General features: G+C 42.8%; 1 protein-coding gene across 1 annotated transcript in view; it reads right to left on the bottom strand.

The window, feature by feature from the left end:
- The window catches only part of CMTM8 (CKLF like MARVEL transmembrane domain containing 8), a 46,804-nt gene extending 29,881 nt beyond the window's left edge, over window positions 1–16,923 (bottom strand). The window contains exon 1 of the mRNA XM_050938556.1: window positions 16,696–16,923. Within this exon, the coding sequence (XP_050794513.1) occupies window positions 16,696–16,857 (162 nt within the window). The 5' untranslated portion in view covers window positions 16,858–16,923. The remainder of the gene's footprint in view (window positions 1–16,695) is intronic.
- Between the last annotated feature and the right edge of the window lie 956 nt (window positions 16,924–17,879).

Genomic DNA, 17,879 nt, shown 5'->3' with positions numbered 1-17,879 from the left:
CTGTTGCACTCTGAATTAACGTCTTTAGAAAAAGAGGCATTTATGGGAATGACACATTATAGTGGTATGTCAGTGTCATTCTCAAAAACATTACTCCTAGTATGTCATCTCCAGGAATAATGGCATACCTTGGAAATTAGTTTGTTATTCTTGTGCAGGGTGATCCTAGCGTATGTAACCCCCAAAACACTAAGCAGTACTAGCTAATGTGACTATATTCCTAGCACAGGTTGGTACTTGTTTCATTAGCAGTAAGTGACCCAACAAGCAGGTATTTGTCAGAAGATCTTTATTAAGCATGTATAGAGGCCTGTGTAACCAACTGAGTGGCCTGTGTTTATTTAGTATCATCTTGCACCAGCTTGTACTCCTTAGTCCCTGGTGTCCCACCAAACTCCTGTGTGATCTTAAGCAACGTGAGCCTCTTTTTCTAATTCTACTCATACTACATTCCCCATCCCCTACATTTTATAAACCAACACACAATAGCTAATGAACTTCTGTTTCCACAAAACGCCTGTAGGCCACAGGTTACTGTACTTAGCCTAGATGAGCCACATTTTTACAGCAGACTCAATCAGGCCTATACTTCCCAAGATAATGTAGTTTCTTCAAAGGTGACCAGACCTGGATCACACTACTTCTGCCTCCTTCACCCTTTTCCATATCGGTTCTCTCGATTCTCCTCCTACTCTGAAGGACTGTCCACAGAATTAGTCTCAGTGTCTATGCTCTCTGGTACTTGTGGCATTTCAATGATTCACATGCAGTGATTTCCTGTGCTTCTCCACTCTGTTGGTTTGTAGACACTTGCAGTTTTGTCATAAAACTTGTCCCTACTGAGCGTTCACCTCATGTGATCTGGGAGCCACTGCACTGCTTACAACTCCATTAGTTCCCTTTTTGCTGTGTCTTTCCAGAGGTTGGATCCATTCTGGAGTGCCTTCTTCCAGAGCTGGTAATTCTTTGGCTGAGCAGTTGTACTGTGTCACTTGCTTCCTCTGACAGAAAACTGCAGAATGGAAATGACCACCTATTTTCTGTATGACCCTACTGTAATCCCTCCAGTGCCCAACTCTGTTCTTGCACATGCAGCTAACAAATTGTTCCATTTCCCCACACTGATGTTGTCTGAGCACAGGGCACTTTTGTTTCACCCACTTAGACTATCTACCACAGTAAATGCAACTCAGTATGGGTACAGACCCCTGACTGCCCTGGTCCTGGCCTGCTCTTCCTTTTTCCACCTCATAGCATGCACCACTGTGGGTGCTTGAACTCCTACAGTTTTCTATCCTGTGTTGAGTCGTCTGCTGCACAGGCCGTGTCCAGAGATCTATTTGAGATTAGATCCCCTCGTGGAGCAACAGCTCAGGCAGGCAGTGGTCCCTTGTGCCACAACCCATTCAGCCCAAGTGAGGAAGTCTGCCAAATCTCCAGCATTGCACGTAGTCACCAATATCCATAATGCTTTCACACAGGGATCTGTTCCTTCCCCCTCATATTTGTCCTTTGTAGGGGTGCATAAGTTCTTCACAGTTTCATTGCACTTGGGAGAACAATGGTCACTACAGCTCCAAACAGCTGCTACTTCTGAGGCAGTTGTGCGCTTCAGTCTGGCTTATAGTTCTCTACCATGCTCCCACATGAGATAACACAAGATTAATTTCTTCCTTTACTCCTCATCTTGGTTGGCAAGATCTGTGTATAACTCAAACAACTGCTTCCTTCAGGTCCAAACCTGGGCTAGGTTCTTGTCTGCAATAATCAGGGCACCTGGGGGTGATATGTGCGATGATTCACGCTGCTACCTGCTGTGCTCTGCAGCTTCTTACGGACAAATCACTGTCATCGTGTTAAAAATAAGTGATGTGGCAGGCAAGCAGGCATTTTTAGGAAAGTTATCTTTACTGAGCATGTATAGAAACCATTGTTACATTTGTCTGGTGGTAGCTTGGCCCAACTCGAGCCTTTAGGTGGCACACCAAACTAGGTCCCTCCTGCAATCTGACTCTCTTCCTCCAGTTCCTCCATCATACACAGTGTTGACCTTGTCAGTAGCACTCTCTCTTTACTTGAAATCCAGTTGTTGATTAATCAACTTGTGATGTCCCCAGCTATCGTGAGGAGGTATACAAAGTGGATTTCTTCCTGTCTCCAAGCACAACTTCAACAAACAGTACATTCAGAGCTCCAAGAAGTCAAGTACAATGCCTAGTCCGAAGTGCTAAATGGGGATACGTTTAGCAGGACAAGATGAAAGGTAATACCTTATCAAACATCAGTTTAGTAATCAAGATCTACATCCCAAGGCAACCATGTCCCTAGTCCCAGAGGCCCAAGTGTGACCCTATTGTCCTACTAGAACAGGGGTTGGCAACCTTTCAGAAGTGGTGTGCCAAGTCTTCATTTATTCACTCTAATTTAAGGTTTCGTGTACCAGTAATACATTTTAATGTTTTTAGAAGGTCTCTTTCCAAAAGTCTATAATATATAACTAAACTATTGTTGTATGTAAAGTAAATAAGAGTTTTAAAACGTTTAAGAAGCTTCATCTAAAATTAAATTAAAACGCAGAGCCCCCTGGACAGGTGGCCAGGACCCGGGCAGTGTGAGTGCCACTGAAAATCAGCTCGCGTGCCGCCTTTGGTACGCATGCCATAGGTTGCCTACCCCTGTGCTAGAACATCCATGCATGTTAAACACCTGTCAGGGATGGGCAAACTTTTTGGCCTGAGGGCCACATCAGGATCGTGCAACTGTATGGAGGGCTGGGTAGGGAAGGCTGTGCCTTCCCAAACAGCCTGGCCCCTGCCCCCATCCACCCCATCCCACTTCCCGCCCCCGACTGCACCCCTCAGAACCCCCAACCCATCCAACCCCCTCTCCAGGTTCCTTCCAGTCCTAGGATTCTATGCTCAATCCTTTTCTCAGGCCAGACAGGAGCTGAAAAGTGCAGTCAATGGCAGTGATGCCAACGCTGAAAGATTCACTATAAAATCATGAGTATTTGATTATTTTCTTTAGGCCCAAGCTCCTGGAATCGCATGATTTCATGAAACTCAGTTTTCATTAAAAAAACAAGCACATTTCTAGCCTTCATGGCTGCAGAGAAAAGCTTGAAAGTGTGAACTCTAAAGGCTCAAAAACTACAAGGCAAATAAGAACTCAATGTGTTGGGTTTTTTTAAATCTCATTCTCTTTAAGTAAATAGGATTATTTCTTGAGGCCTGACTCATGATTTTTGAACACTTGGGGTTGCCAAAAAGCAGCCTCAAATAATGTGGTAACAATGCTGAATGTATCTCACAAACCCACAGTTCAACACAGCAAATCCCATGTCAAAATTCCGGATCTTCAAGTCCAATAAAAAGCAACATCCTTCAGTGTTACACATGACTTCAGTGGGAGCTGTAGCCAACAGAACTTTTAGGTTCTCAGCACATCTCAGGATTTGACCCAAAGATTGCTTCTTATTTTTTTTTTCTTCCTTGAAATAAAGAGTTAAAAATAGTTACAGATACAATTGGTGTTGTAAGTTTTTGTTTTTTCCTCATTTGCTTATTTCAAACTACTTAAGTCTGATTCAGGACTCACTCTTGAGTTCTGGTGTTTCCATTCAATGGATAAGAGACATTCAAGTCCAATAGATGTCTAACGAGTAGTCTTGTACATTTTCAATTAAGGAATGTTATTACAGGTAGCTTGTGTTTGCTTCATGTAATCTATTAATACCACCAAATAATAAAATGTTATCTGAAGTTAATTCACTTTAGTAACATTTCCTAAAGTGCAGTTTATACTCCTCAGGGACTTCTGCACCACTGAGCACATGCATAATTCATGTTCGGTGCAGAATTTTTTTTTCCCCTGCACAGAAAATACATTCTGAGAAGTGCTACAGTTCCCCTTTTTGCCCACCAGAGGCTGCTGTGACACCAGCAGTAATAGCCAGCAGCCAGATGTTTTCATCAGAGCACCCTGCCCACAGAACCAGGTTAGGAGGCACAGGATATTGGGGGGGCGGGGGAGGGGAGGGGGAAGGGGAAAAAGAGAGACACAGACAGAATAGGTTCAGAAGGGCTGGGAAGACTGGGTTGGGGGCTCAGAAGCTAGTGGGCTGACAGCGGTGTGCCAGTGGTTAAATGGGAGGAGGGCTGCGGGGCCACACGTGGCTGACTGAATGGGACAGACTAGGGATCAGTCAGGGTCTGCATAGGGGAGACTCCCCAGCTCCCCAACAAGCCCCCCCCCCGACACAAGAAAACCCTGTTCCATACTTTTCCCACCCACACCCAGCAACTCTCCAGGTTCACTCCCAGGATCCTTCCCTCTCCCTCAGTTCCTCTGTTACCCCAACTCCCCCAAGCATTTGCACTGCTTCTGAGGAGTGCAGGAAATAAGTTTCTGTATTATAGTTTAAATGAATTACTCAAAGTTTTGCACTGATTTGCATTGTAAGGAATCTATTTGTCCAAAAAAAAATTCCTGAATCTCTTTTTTCCTGTATTATAGACATACTTGCTGACAGGTATTTTGAAATAAATTACTAAATTAATTGAAACTAGTGTGATTATATTGTGTTACTTCGACAAATAAAATATGCAGAATTTTAAAATACTGTGTGCAAAAATTTTTGGCATAGAATTCCCCCAGTAGTAAGTTTAGCTCTGAATATAAAAATGGCATTTGTAGTATTCGACCCTCAACCTATCAATCATTCCCATGTCAAGTATGCTGTTGACAAGCTGTATTTTTCTATCCCCAAACCTTAAAAACTCAGCCTGGGATTTTGAGCTATGACATTATTTGTGTGAAGCATGTTTTTTTGGTGTGACTCGGCAATGTTTATTCCAACCATTGAAAACAGCAGTCTTTCCTCACCATGCTGATATCTTCTACCAAATACTTAGGGCAAACACATCAGAAACAACCAGAAATATCTATTGGGAAGAAACTGTCTGATTTTTTTTAATGAATCAATACAAGTGTTGATCACTGAACCCAAATTCCTCTCCAACTACTCTTTGATGTCCTTATCTCTCAAAATGCATTTATTTTATTTTGTACGTGGAGACTATGGGCAAATCCTGGCCCCACTTAAGTCAATGGGAGATTTGCTATGGATTTCCTGGGAATCAAGAGCTGATCTGTTATAATCAGATATTTGTAATGAATGCAATGTACACACAATTTATCTTAGTTATTGAAAACAAATCCAGTCTGATTTGGACGCTCTCTGTACCTTCAGTTATTTGGTAATCTTGTTTGCATGCACCATTTGAATAGTGTTATGATAAAAAAGAAAAGCAGCATGTTAAAGGAGAATTCTCTCTCATACTTATTTTTCATTTACATAACAATTTGTAAAACATTTATTTTGGAGATCTAAATTAAAGTTGACAACATCCCCCTAAATCAACAGAAAATGCAGGTTTTTAACCTTTAAAATGAAAGTTATTTATCTAGACAGATCAACTCTGAGGCTGACATTCCATTATCTAGATTGATAAGAATGTAAAAATAAATGTAACCAAGCTTAAAGAATTCTGTTTCATTTATTGCTTGTGTGGTCTACTGAATTTTAACTCAGCCTGATGGGAGACTCTCTAAGAACGCCCTTCACCTTTAAAACAGATTATCTTGCCCTGCTTATCCAAGGCAAATATTTGCCAAAAAAGTCTCTGTTACTGCATGAAAAGGCAGACCAATGTGTCTGCTTGACTAGACACACTGTACAGAAGACCTGTCTTTTGTACAATGTGTCTGGTCATGTTTTATGATTACCAAATTCTGGAAAGAAATCTCTAAAGAGATTATTAAAACATTATATAGAACATTCTAAATAAAGTCTGGATAGATTACTCTAGTGTGCAGAGACTCAATAATTCTTGCCTTTGAAACAACAATTTAAAAAAAAAGATGGAAAAATCTTTCATTCAGCATATTTAAAATTTCCTCCTGGTAAGATTACTTTACCTTCTGAAGAATAACACGGCATAAGCATAATATCTTATTAAGAGTAAGGCCCTGAATCCTGGAAACACTTATGCATGTATTTACCCTTGTCTACCTGAGTAGTCTAAATGAATTCACTGGGATTTCTCAGATGCATAAAGTTAAGCATGTGCTTAAGACAGATTGCTGCCCAGTTGTATCATACCAAATAATATATGAGAGAGATTTTCAGGAGTGGTTCATTTAAAAAAATGTATTGGATACCCTCTGTCTTTTATTAACATAGATGAATTACCAACTTCACTTAAAAAGTTGTTTTATTATTCCCGCCTCATGAACTACAGATTTTTGTCTGTTTATGTAGCATGCCTAATACTAGTTTTGCACAGTCTTTGAAAAGGTTAGATTTTATTTTATGGCAAAAAGTTAACACAAAGATGTATCTGTTTTACAAATTTACCATTTCAGATGTATACATTCACATTGTACATTAACTTCCCAAGCATTGGTCAGCAGGACTTAAATAGATAAAAATATATAAAGAGACTTTCCATTCTCTATTATCTCCTCAGGTATAAATTAAACTGGATCATTTAATCAAGGTATAACTTTAATCTCCTCCCACCCATCACCCTCTCGAGTCAAACCGTGTCAATGCAAGAATCAACCCCAAACACAAAGGTCAGTTTTACTGGAACTGGTGTGTGTTTTGTGTAACTACAACATTTATTTTTAGAAGGAGTATTTCCCACTTGGAAACTTTACAGGAATATAGAAAAAGCCACAGCATATATCAGAACAACAAAAATACTCCGTCTAGCTTGGTATCCTGTCCCTGACAATGGCAAATTCCCCTTGCATTAGAGTACGATGCAGAACACTTATTATGTGTTTACTTGTACGGCAATACACTTCAATACAAACCCATAGGGAAGAGGAGATTTTTTTTTGAAGGTCAATTGGTGGTCAGTTTATTCACTGACACAAAAGGATTGACAGCATTTGTAATTCAAAACCCAACATTTTAAAAATACCAGTCTCTTCCTTCAGCAAAAGTAGATAACCACTCTTCTACACCTGCACCTAATGAATGCATTATACACCCAGATACACAAAATGTTTGGAATTCCATCAAAGAACCTGCTAGTGATTAAAATGTCTAAGAACTTCTTTGCCTTTTTCTACAGGAGTTCTTTGATAATATAAATCCCCTGCAGCTTGATTTTAGGAGTCTGGAGATAAATAAGGCACCATTGTAACAAAACAGTTCCTGGCTGACCACACCCAGCTAGTGGCAGATTTTACAAAATGAGCCTATCCTATCTGCCAAATGCATAAGACATAGGATCATAGAAGTGTATGGCTGGAAGGGACCTCATGAAAATTGCAAAGTTTTATATTATGATGCAATTGTAGAAATTGCATCATAATATATAGGTACAAGGGGGCTGAACAAAGGTTGTACAAGAAACATTAATTCTGGCACCCTCTAGCTTTTGAATCCTTGACTTTCCAACTACAGTTATTTCTTTAAACATAGTTGCATGTATAATATATATGATCTTCATGCAAGCAATTAAATTACTTGTAGTAAGATGTATTATGTTTATATGATCTTTAAAACATTAGACCAACAACAGATCTAGATGTATTGTATTCAGTGAAATATTTGAAACAAAAAAATACTGCCATCTTTTAACAGTTGGATTCCGAGCATTCAGAGGACAGTAGTGCATTTGTTTTTACGTTCTATTTCTACAGCCCTGGTCATGGGCATTCAAGCGTGGATTCACCCTCACCTCACCTAACCCTTGCTAGAGTCTGTGCTACCATAGTCCTCAACAGTCTGAGAAAGTAACTCAGAAGTCCAAGACTGATCAAACAGTATCACAGGGTTGTACCAACTCCTTAATTCCTGGATGCAACATTTTGTCTAGTCAGATCTCCTCTACTCCTTCCCATACTTAAGTCACAGCTACTCTGCAGCATGACACAGATAGCTCCGAGCCTGCAGTTTACTGTTTGCAGCACTGCAGTCTTGGGAATGTCACTCACAGTACAGAAGAAAATAAATAGAAAGGGGATTCGTTATTGAAGTTTCTGTACAATACATACACCGCAAACCTCTGTATTCTCTGGCAGTCTAACTCCCTGACTAAACAAACATATAAACACAGTCTGTGCTGCAGAGCCTCACCAGAAGTTTCCTTACATCCTGGTCTGGACAAAGCAGTCATGGAAAGGGATGTTGACTAACAAGGTAAGTTTTGTGGGTTCAGGCATTTGGTAAGAAGCAGAGGTCCTTCATAAGGGTCCTTTTCAGTTGAGCCTGTCAAGTCATCAGCTAAAAACACAAACAGCCCCAGTTATGCCTGTTGATGCTATTCTCTCCAAATAGACATTCACTCCCAATAGTTCTACAGGATTTTTCAATATATATTTTGTATATGACTGAGATGTGTAAACAGATTGTTAATCTAGTCCCCATGTTGACATTTTGTTAGTTTTACTAATACCAAGTTAACTGGTTCTCTTAGTCCCTTTCACTTTCATAGTTTAAGTCTAATACCAATCCCTCCTAGGACCTGATTCAACACCTAGTGAAAGCAGTGACCTCATTCTCCTAGCACTGTGTAAACCAGGAGTTACTCCCCTGAAATTGCATCACTTACACCTGTGTCACTCCGTTAAGTGATAGAAGAATCAGGGCCAATGACTCCAACAGAAATTGGCTCCTACCCTTACTGAGCAGTGCTGCTCCTTAGAATATGTGATAGGTTATAAAATTTATTTGTTGTTTGACCCTAGGAAAGAGGGCTTGGTGCTCCGTCAGAGGCACAATTTCTACTGCTTTATTGGAATTAGAATAGGAATGAGTGTGGGAGAATCACATTGTAACACTTCGTACCCTATTTTTCTTATAGTTTTGGATAAAGCTAAAAGAAAAGCACACACACACCCCGCCCCCTGGTACCTGAATTTATGGCAATGTTACTCCCAGCAGAGAACAACAGGCTGAATGAGAATGCATATGCACCAGCAGAGGAAAACATGCCAAGGGACAGACAAGGAGAATGCTTGGTACCTTTTCAGTTCTGAAGGTCTCAGAATTCATATGAGGAATTTGTGTTTGTTTTGAAACTTTAATCTTTAAGAAAAATCCCTTATACCAGTAGTGAGAGCTTTTGCAAGTGCTGCTTTTAACTCAACCTTTTGCTCTCTACTTTGCATGTGAGTGATGTGTGTGGATTATGACTTCAGGAGTGTACAGAGAACTCCCATAATTGCAGGGCAGGAAGGGATGTTCACTAGCAGTGCTAGGCAGCTGCTGTTGGGGTGGAAGAGTTGTCTCATGGTTAATACACAAGGCTAGGAGTCATAGGACACAGGTTCCATTCCCAGCTTTGCCAGAGTTGTGTGTGATTTGAAGCAAGCCATTTAACCTGTCTGTGCCTCAGTTTCCTCAGGTGTGAAGTAGGGTAATGATGCTTCCCTACTTCCCAAGGTGCTGTAAGGCTAATTCATTCATGTGTGTAAAACACTCTGAGACCCTCAAACAGATGCACAAGGAATTTTTATTAACCAACTTTATTTTTTTAGTTTGGGGATGGGGGGGAAAGAAGGAAACATTTACAGTGATAAAGGGGAAAGGCAGTGATGAGAGGGAGAGGCATGGAAGAGGAAACACCAATAGGAAAGGAAGTCCAGGACTTTGTACTATTGTCTTGGCCCTATATTTAACATAACAGCAGGGGAAGGAATCTGCATCCCTTGTGTTGTAATTCTACCAATACTGTTATCCAGTCTCTTCACCAGCAGTCTACTTTCAGTGGTGGATTTTAAAAAAGCCCAACTCCTCCAGGAAAGCCTTCACATCACCCAGGAACAGAGCACCCCTCAACAGCCTCCGACGTCACCCTTCTCACACATATTGTGACACTCAGACACTGCACCATCTTGAACTAGGGCGGCAGGGGACTGGATCTACTCCACAGGAACTGCTGGGAACCTGGGAGGGCTATAAATTACTTCTTCCCTAGCAGAACACCACACTGGTATCAGCACTTCAGAAATGAACAAGAGTCCATCTGCTCTCTCTCTACCACTGAGCCTTCATTCGGCCTTCTGAGTGAGCTACAAAAGTTCCCTAATCCAGCTCTGTACTTTAATTAGAATTAAAACATTCAAAGATTACTGTAGAGATTTTACTGCTCATCTCTAGAATAAACGCCAACAAGAATTATTTCAAAACTGACATTGAAGAGGCATAGAAATTTTGATTAGACTCACTACCCATCCAATGACTGAATTTATGTTTATGAATGTTTTTAAATGCATTTTTCTCATGACAAAGTAACAGCACTGGAGACAAAGTCTACTTTAAATTTTGAGGTATTGGGAATTTCTCACATTCTTGAACTTTTGTAAAGTGTCTCCACTCATTTCAAGTTCTGTTATCTAACACATCCCTGTCAATCCCACTATTGTTTCTGTTTATGCTCCAGGCACATTCCACACATCACCTTTCAAACTTAGTTTTCTTGTATTTCACCCACATAGTCCTCTTGTTCCAAGGAAATACACTGATCTAGTCCAGGACACTACAGACCTTTCAGGAAACAGAGCTTTAAACAATTATGTGATCCCAAAGGAAGATGGAAATTATACGTATATATCTGCTGAAGCAGTGGTGGTTAGTGGGGTGATGGAATAACAGTATAACATGCAGAGAGGTCTGAAACCTGACTTCAGCGGGAGTTTTGCCTGATTAAGGAGCGCAGGACTGGGCCTAGAATTCATGCCATGCATTTTCACATTCGGTGTGTATAAAAAGAATCTCTGAAGTTGACTGTTGCAGAGGTAATTTGTTACACTCAGTAATAAGTGATTAATTTTAAGCATTTGCTTAAGTCCATCCCTATTCAGCAAGGCATTTGCTTAACTTTAAGAATGTGCTTGAGTTTCACTGACTTTAACCAAGCATATGTGCCCAGTTACTGGGGGAAGAATTGAGAGTCACACCATTCCAGAAGCCGGAGAGCGGGCTTCCTGCTACTCCTGGGAGAAAGGAGGGGGTCTTATGCTGCTGTCTCTGCCTCTCTCAATGGGCATGCCAAGTTGGGGGGGGGGTGTGGGAAAATGGGCCATTGCCTTAATCAAGCCCTGATAATTCATCTGTGTGATGTGCAAAGCATAGGGCCAATGAGGAGATGCTGCATCCATAAAATGTTTTTAAAATGGAATAAAACTTTTGTTTTACACTTGCCCAAGTAAAGGCTCTCACCGAGTCATTCTTGTCCACAGTTCTTACTATTTTATTTATTTCATCCCTCCTAGTACTAGCTAATTCACTGGAACAGTGCTAGAATTTGGTAAGACAGTGTGCCTTCTAGGATGAATTCTATTAAACTGAAGAGATGTTTCAGGGATGTGTGTTATAAAAATGCTTTCCCACAACTCTGAATCTTTTTGTTCTAGTACTATGGTAAGCCTCCAGTTTTATCAAAGCAGCAAAGAGTTCTGTGGCACCTTATAGACTAACAAACATATTGGAGCATGAGCTTTCATGGGTGAATACCCACTTTGTCAGATGGATGTCATCAAGTTTTATCAAGAGAACCAAGTACACGTGATACCTACTTAATCTGAGATTCACTATACCATCAGAATGAGAGATAATTCATTGGTTATTTTTCTAGATTATACCCCAGAGTCAGACATCTTAAATGTGGATAGGGGTAAAAAAACAAAACAAAACAAAACAAAAAAAAAAACCTAGTGACTTAGTTGAGCCATAATCATGATGTATTGCCTGGAAATGCAATCTAGGTACAAAATCCTGTATAGCTGCAGAACTGCAAGAATAATCAAATTAATGAAAAACTCAAAATAAGGATGTAGATTCATAAGCACTACATAACCCTAAAGAGTGTTTGGGTGCGATATATATGTGAAAAAGTGAGTGATCAGTCTGGTTACACTATTAAAATCTGGTAAAAAGAATGCCAACCCATTTATCCACTTGCAGCAGCACAACAATCTCCTAAATACTTTAAGCTGTATTTGTTTAAAATAAATATCCAGCATAAAGACTAAATGCACTAAGACAAATTTTAGAAAAGAATACTGTATCCAGCAACATGTTTCTCAGCAGCAACAACCTGGAGGAATCACTGTCATTATTTAAAGTAAATATTTTTAGAACTATGCTTAGCAACCAGAAAATTCTTCACTCCTGCAAAGTGTTCCATAAGAGTTGGCTTGAAAAGCTGATTTAGTACTCTGAGGGGGCACTTCTAGTCATTGTTTCACTGATCCATAAAATTCTTGAGAAGACAAACATTTCTTTCTAAGCCATCATCCTGTCTTTTGAGAGGATATTTCTGTTCTGGACAACTCTGGAAGCTGTTATTCCTGCTTCTTTGAAGATGCAACATCATACCTTTGTGGGGTTATACTAAAGGAATATCTGCCGCTGCTTCTACTAGGCCAGGGTATAGCTTCACTGCAGAGTGAGTCTGGTAATCAGCAGCTGGGTTTGAACATGAAGTATAGTTTATCTTGGGTTTGAGTAGCTGCACGAAAAAGCCACACTGAAGTGACTCTTGTCTTCACTGTATGTTGTCATCTGTGTGTGTTGCTAGACTTCTGGGGAGGGTGTGGTTATCCCATAGTTCTTTGATCTCCATAAGCCACGCTGCTCTATGATTCTTTCCCAGTGAATCATGGGAGAACCCATCTGTTTTTCTGTCCACAAACAAGAGAAGGCACTGGAGAACTATCATCACTGGAGGGATTTATCCTGTGTCCAGGTTATCTAGCTTTAGCTTATACCGCCAGCACCCCAAGGTTTAAAGCACCACTAAACTAAAAAGAGAGGGTTGTGTGTGTGTGAATGGAGGGGGGGGGGTTAGGGGCAACACCTAACAGTGTGGCCCAACTCTGCAGTGAAAACGTATTCCTAACTGGTACAATTTTGATATACGTTCAAGTACGTATCCATTCTCTTTGCTAGTTGAACCTGTGGAATTCTTCCTTTACCTCACACCATGTAAGAGATCTGTAATTTTAGAACTAGAAGTCGTTAATTGTATTCTCACTGCTACAGGTATGTGGTTGACTGATAATTTATGCAGCAACACAGTAATAAAACTGAACTTTTAGAATTCCTGATTAGGGGATCTGGATTAGTTTTAAAGTGGACTTTCAGTGAGTTTGGTACACTCCCATCCAGAAGTCTACACAAGAGCCTGTATGTGTGGACTGTTCAAGCAACTAAGTTTAACTCTAATCTCAGTCTCAAATGGAATTCATGCCATTGTACCTATGCTAGAGGCACTTCATATAGTACTTTATGAGTTCTGTATCACACTTTACTGAGGTTCCAATTAACCTATTCAGATTTCTCTTATCAGAGAAAGCATGAGTGGGCTTGTGAACCTTGCTGCAATAAGAAGTGGAAAGGCAATGGGAAGGAATGTGGCATTTCTTTTGAATACAATTACAGTGACTATAGCTTGATCCTTTTTATTTGCCTAATGTTAATACTGGAATGTTCCCAATATTTTAAAACTTGAAATTGTTTACATTTCAGGTGCCTAAGCACTCTGGATTGTTCTGACAATATCTAATAATTACAGCTCCACACAAGTATTTTCGTTAGTAACAGAAGTTACTTTCTATTACTTCCTCATACTAGGTAGTATCCTGTAACATGATTCTTCTCTGGCTGTTTCTGCCAGAAGTCCAGTAAGGATCCATACTGCACATAAGCCTGGAGTTCCATTTGACTTGTTTGCTTGGATGATAATGGATAAGATAATTATGCCACTGCTGGGTCAGACTTCTGGAAGTTTACAATAGTTATATTCTCACGCCTTGAAAGTGGTTGTGGTCAAATAAGTAACCTTTCCACAAACCATCGTCAAAGCAAAACAATCAAGCAGAAACTTACATGGTGGATTGAAATGCTTAAAAAAATGTTTAAGATCTCTAATCATTAATTAAATACATAGGCTAACGTAAAAAATTACAAATTAATTTACAGAGAGGCAGTGTGTCTAATCATTCAGCGCACAGGACCAACAATTAGGAACTCCTACATTCTAATTCCTGCTCTACTATCAATGTATTACTTGGCCTTAAGCAAGCAATCTCATTTTGACTGGCACTTGGTATAGTTATTTACATCTGTGCAAAGTAACAACAACAAAAGACTAAATCTGTTACCATTTTGGGCTGAGCTTGCAAGACTTCTACTGCACTTGATGGCATTTCTGTTTGGACATTTGGCTGTTTAGATGTAATGTGATAACTTTTGAACACCGCATCCAATCAATTCCAAAAGTTCAGGGAATGTTTGAGGCAAGTTCCTGACACCCTGAATGACTTGTCTCCCAGAAAACAGAGAAATAATGGTGGGGGAGTGAGGGAGGCACAGAGCCACGGTAGGGGAGAAGAGTGGGAACCCTGGTATTGGGGCAGGGGGAGAATAGGAGCATACGCAGAACCCTTGGTATACATTGTAATAGGGGAGAACAGGGGACCATGGTAAAGGGGAAAATGGGGATATGGGAGGGGAAAAGCAGAATGGGGCGGAGTAGAGGCATACATAACACCTGGCATCGAGCAGAACAGAGGACACACAGGGCCCCTGGCAAGGTGTGAAATGGAGGTCACTGGTAAAAGGGTGAAGGGGGTGGAATGGGAGTGCACACAGAGCCTCTGGGGGGAGGAAGGGAGAGGAGCTTGAAGTGCACACAGAACTCCTGCCATGAGGACAGAATAGAAGACCTTTGACTGGGAAATGTGGGGGCACACAGAGCCCCTGACATGAAGTGGGGGTGAAGAGAGTTCCAGAGAGTCTCTGAAATTGAGGGGGATGGAAGGGTGGCATGCAGGAGCCAGGAGGCAAATGAAGGAATATAAGGAATCCCTAGTGCATGCAATGAGCTTGATCTACAGAAGCAACAAAGCATGAAACCCCCTAATAGAACAACTCTGTATAGTTAGTTGCACCTGTGCAAAGAGCAATGAAATGATGAATCAGTCCCTTATCCATCTGTAAAATAGGGCTGATGTGTTACTTAGTTTCTTATAAGGGTGTTGTGAGAGTTAATTTATTAATATTATCAATGCAGTGTATAAACATGTAAAACAAAATATTCGAAAATCTGGTCCTGATTGGTCAAGACTGTTTTTCCCCTGCAAGAGTTGTTGACATTACAAACACTAAAACAGATAAAAGAACACATCCCCTGCTCTGTGTAGATGTTTATGTCATCAAGTTTTACATGTCTTTACAAGACTAGAATTTAACATTTAGCATTTAAAACTACTTTTACTTTGTTACCTAAATCAAATGCTCTGTTACTGATGAGACTCCAAACAGAATATTACAAGAATTGTACTCTAGAAGCACCCAAACCACTGGCCTGCAGGAGTTTTGATTGTAGTGCAAGAAGCATTGCAGCTTTTGCAGTCAATGAACTGGGGGGAAAGTTTGGTGGTGGCTAAAAGCCACATAAAAATGAGCTTCTCTGTGATGGTCCTAAAGAGTAGATTTTGGAGACCAAGCTCTCAACAGTCCTATGGTCAGTTTGTAAAATGTGTATTTTAACAAACCCTGATAGAATAGAAAAGTTATTGTTTCTGGATTACTCATTCAGACCCCACCAGCTGATCTGTGTGGATAGGCTCACATGCTGTGGGTGCTTGTGGGGGAAGGCGGGGGGGGGGCCGGGCATAATTGTCTGCACAAATGGATCCGTTTACAGGGTCTGAGACTAAAACATTAAAGTTCTTCTTTGGTGATTATTCAACTTTAATTAAAGCTGGATGGAAATTGATTTACAACCTCTGATGCTGACATCAGAATGATGTTATATTTCTGTAAGATACAGACAAGAGATTCTAATATAATTGTAATTAAAATAGTTAATTGCAACTATGGCTCAGCATTTACAAGTCTTCAGTGCATGATATTTTAAAACATTCAGCATTATACTGAGCAAAAAGGGTGTATCTGACTTTTCAGTATTAAAAACTACTTTGTTTTTTGCACTGGTCTGCAAAATGGTTCAATCTCCAATTGTCCTGAACCTGGAAGCTAGCATATTTGAATGAAGAAACAGAACAACGTTTGAAAAGTTTGTTCGACTCATCTTCGAACAGGTGGTGTAAAGGCATAGGCTCCAGCCCCCCGTCCTCAATGAATTCCACCCAGGCAGATCACTACATTGGGACAAGTCTTTCTGAAGTAAAAGGGGATATCCTCCTATAGTCTGCATGCTGGAGGGAGGTTTCTACGGGGATACCCTTCCCCGCCCTCCTCACCAGCAGAGGCTTCTTTGTGGGATGAGATTCTGACTCAGCGGTAAGGCTGAGTTAAAGTGCATGGGGTGGCCTGGAGCTCAGCGACTCCCGAGTCGCTCCACACCTGCGCTCACAGCGCAGCCCGGAGTAACCCGCTACTTCACAGAATCATCAGCTCACCTGTAACCGGCTGCTCTGGCAGCTGGGTTTCTCCTCAACAGCAGCTTGCTCGTTACAAGCCAAGTCACCGCACAGGCAGGTCCTTGTGCAAAGCCCCCCTCCCCAGGCTGCTGGAGAGAAGCCACAAAGCGTGGGAGGGAGAGTCCAAAGGTCCCCGGGAATCCTGCCCGAGAGCAGCAGTCAGCCCCAGGGGCTCCCCTGCCCCACAAGCCGAGGGGACGCGGCAGCGCGCGGGTTACTCACGATCTCGGCCAGCATGAGGACGCCGGGCGCGGTTCGCAGGAACTCCCTGTCGTAGGCGAGGGTGCTGGTGCTGGCGCCGGCCGGGGAGAAGCTGGCGATGAAGGAGCTGCTGGTGGTGGTGACCGTCTGGGCGCCAGGGCGCTGCTGAGGCGGTTGCTCCATCCTCGGCCGCCGGGACCCGGGCTGGGCAGGCTGCGGAGCGGTGCAAGTCCGGGGTGCGCAGGGCTCGGCCAGGCCTATGGGCGGCGGGCACGTGAGCGCAGAGCGAGCGCGGCTTTGTGCGGCTGCCAGCCCGGCGCGGCCCCCGGCCCCGGGGCACTGCAGCCCCCTGCCGGGCCGGGCGGCCAGAGGGGGGGGGCGCGCAGGCGGTGCCGAAGGGGCGCAGCCCCCGAGCGAGGAGAGGTGTGTCAGCCCGCTGGCCCGGGGAGGCGGTGGGATCTGGCTCCACGGACTGTTCACTTCAAGGCTTATAACCTGGGGGTGGGGGGCGGATTCCACCCCGTTGAGGACAATGGCAAACCGCCCTCTCCCCTCCCTAAGCCAGGAGCGCAGCCGGCTTTGTGCTGGGGCCACGGAAAGGCGCTTTCTGCCCCTGCTCGTGTAAACCCTCGGTTTGGGGCGGGGTTTTGCCTCAGGGAGCAGGCTGCGGGACGTGAGCGTCTCTTTCGTCCAGCGGCGACCCCTTTCGGCGCTTGGCTGGGGCTCTCCCCTGCGGGGCCTCAGGCCCGGGTCAGTGGACACCACATTTTGACACGGGAGCCCCTGATGCTGTTCCCTACCCACCCTGGTTGTCACCCGCGGGTAGCCACGTCTACCAAAGGCGCACGGGACGCTTTGGAGAGGAGAAGCACTTAATCCGTAGCTGCTGCTGCAGGGTGCTAGCAGCAAAATAGAAAGTGGGGTGTGACAGGTTGGACCTCGCCTTTCCAGGGTGCCACCTGATGTCCTGGGATCCCACTGAGCCCACCTGTCCCACCAGCCTGGGTCCCCCACACTCTGTGCTGCTGTGATAGGCTCTCAAGGCCCCTTCCAGCACCCATGTAGGGACACACCCCGCTGTAGAATCTCACACAGTCTACAACAGTAGTGGGCAGCCTGCAGCTGTGGCTGCCCACAGCTTCCAGTGGCTGCATTTGCCATTCCCGGCCAATGGCACGTGCGGGAAGTCAGGACGGCAAACTGCA

The sequence above is a fragment of the Gopherus flavomarginatus genome, chromosome 2 (genome assembly GCF_025201925.1).
Source record: "Gopherus flavomarginatus isolate rGopFla2 chromosome 2, rGopFla2.mat.asm, whole genome shotgun sequence".
NCBI lineage: Eukaryota > Metazoa > Chordata > Testudines > Testudinidae > Gopherus > Gopherus flavomarginatus.
This window is presented reverse-complemented; position numbering and strand designations above follow the sequence as displayed.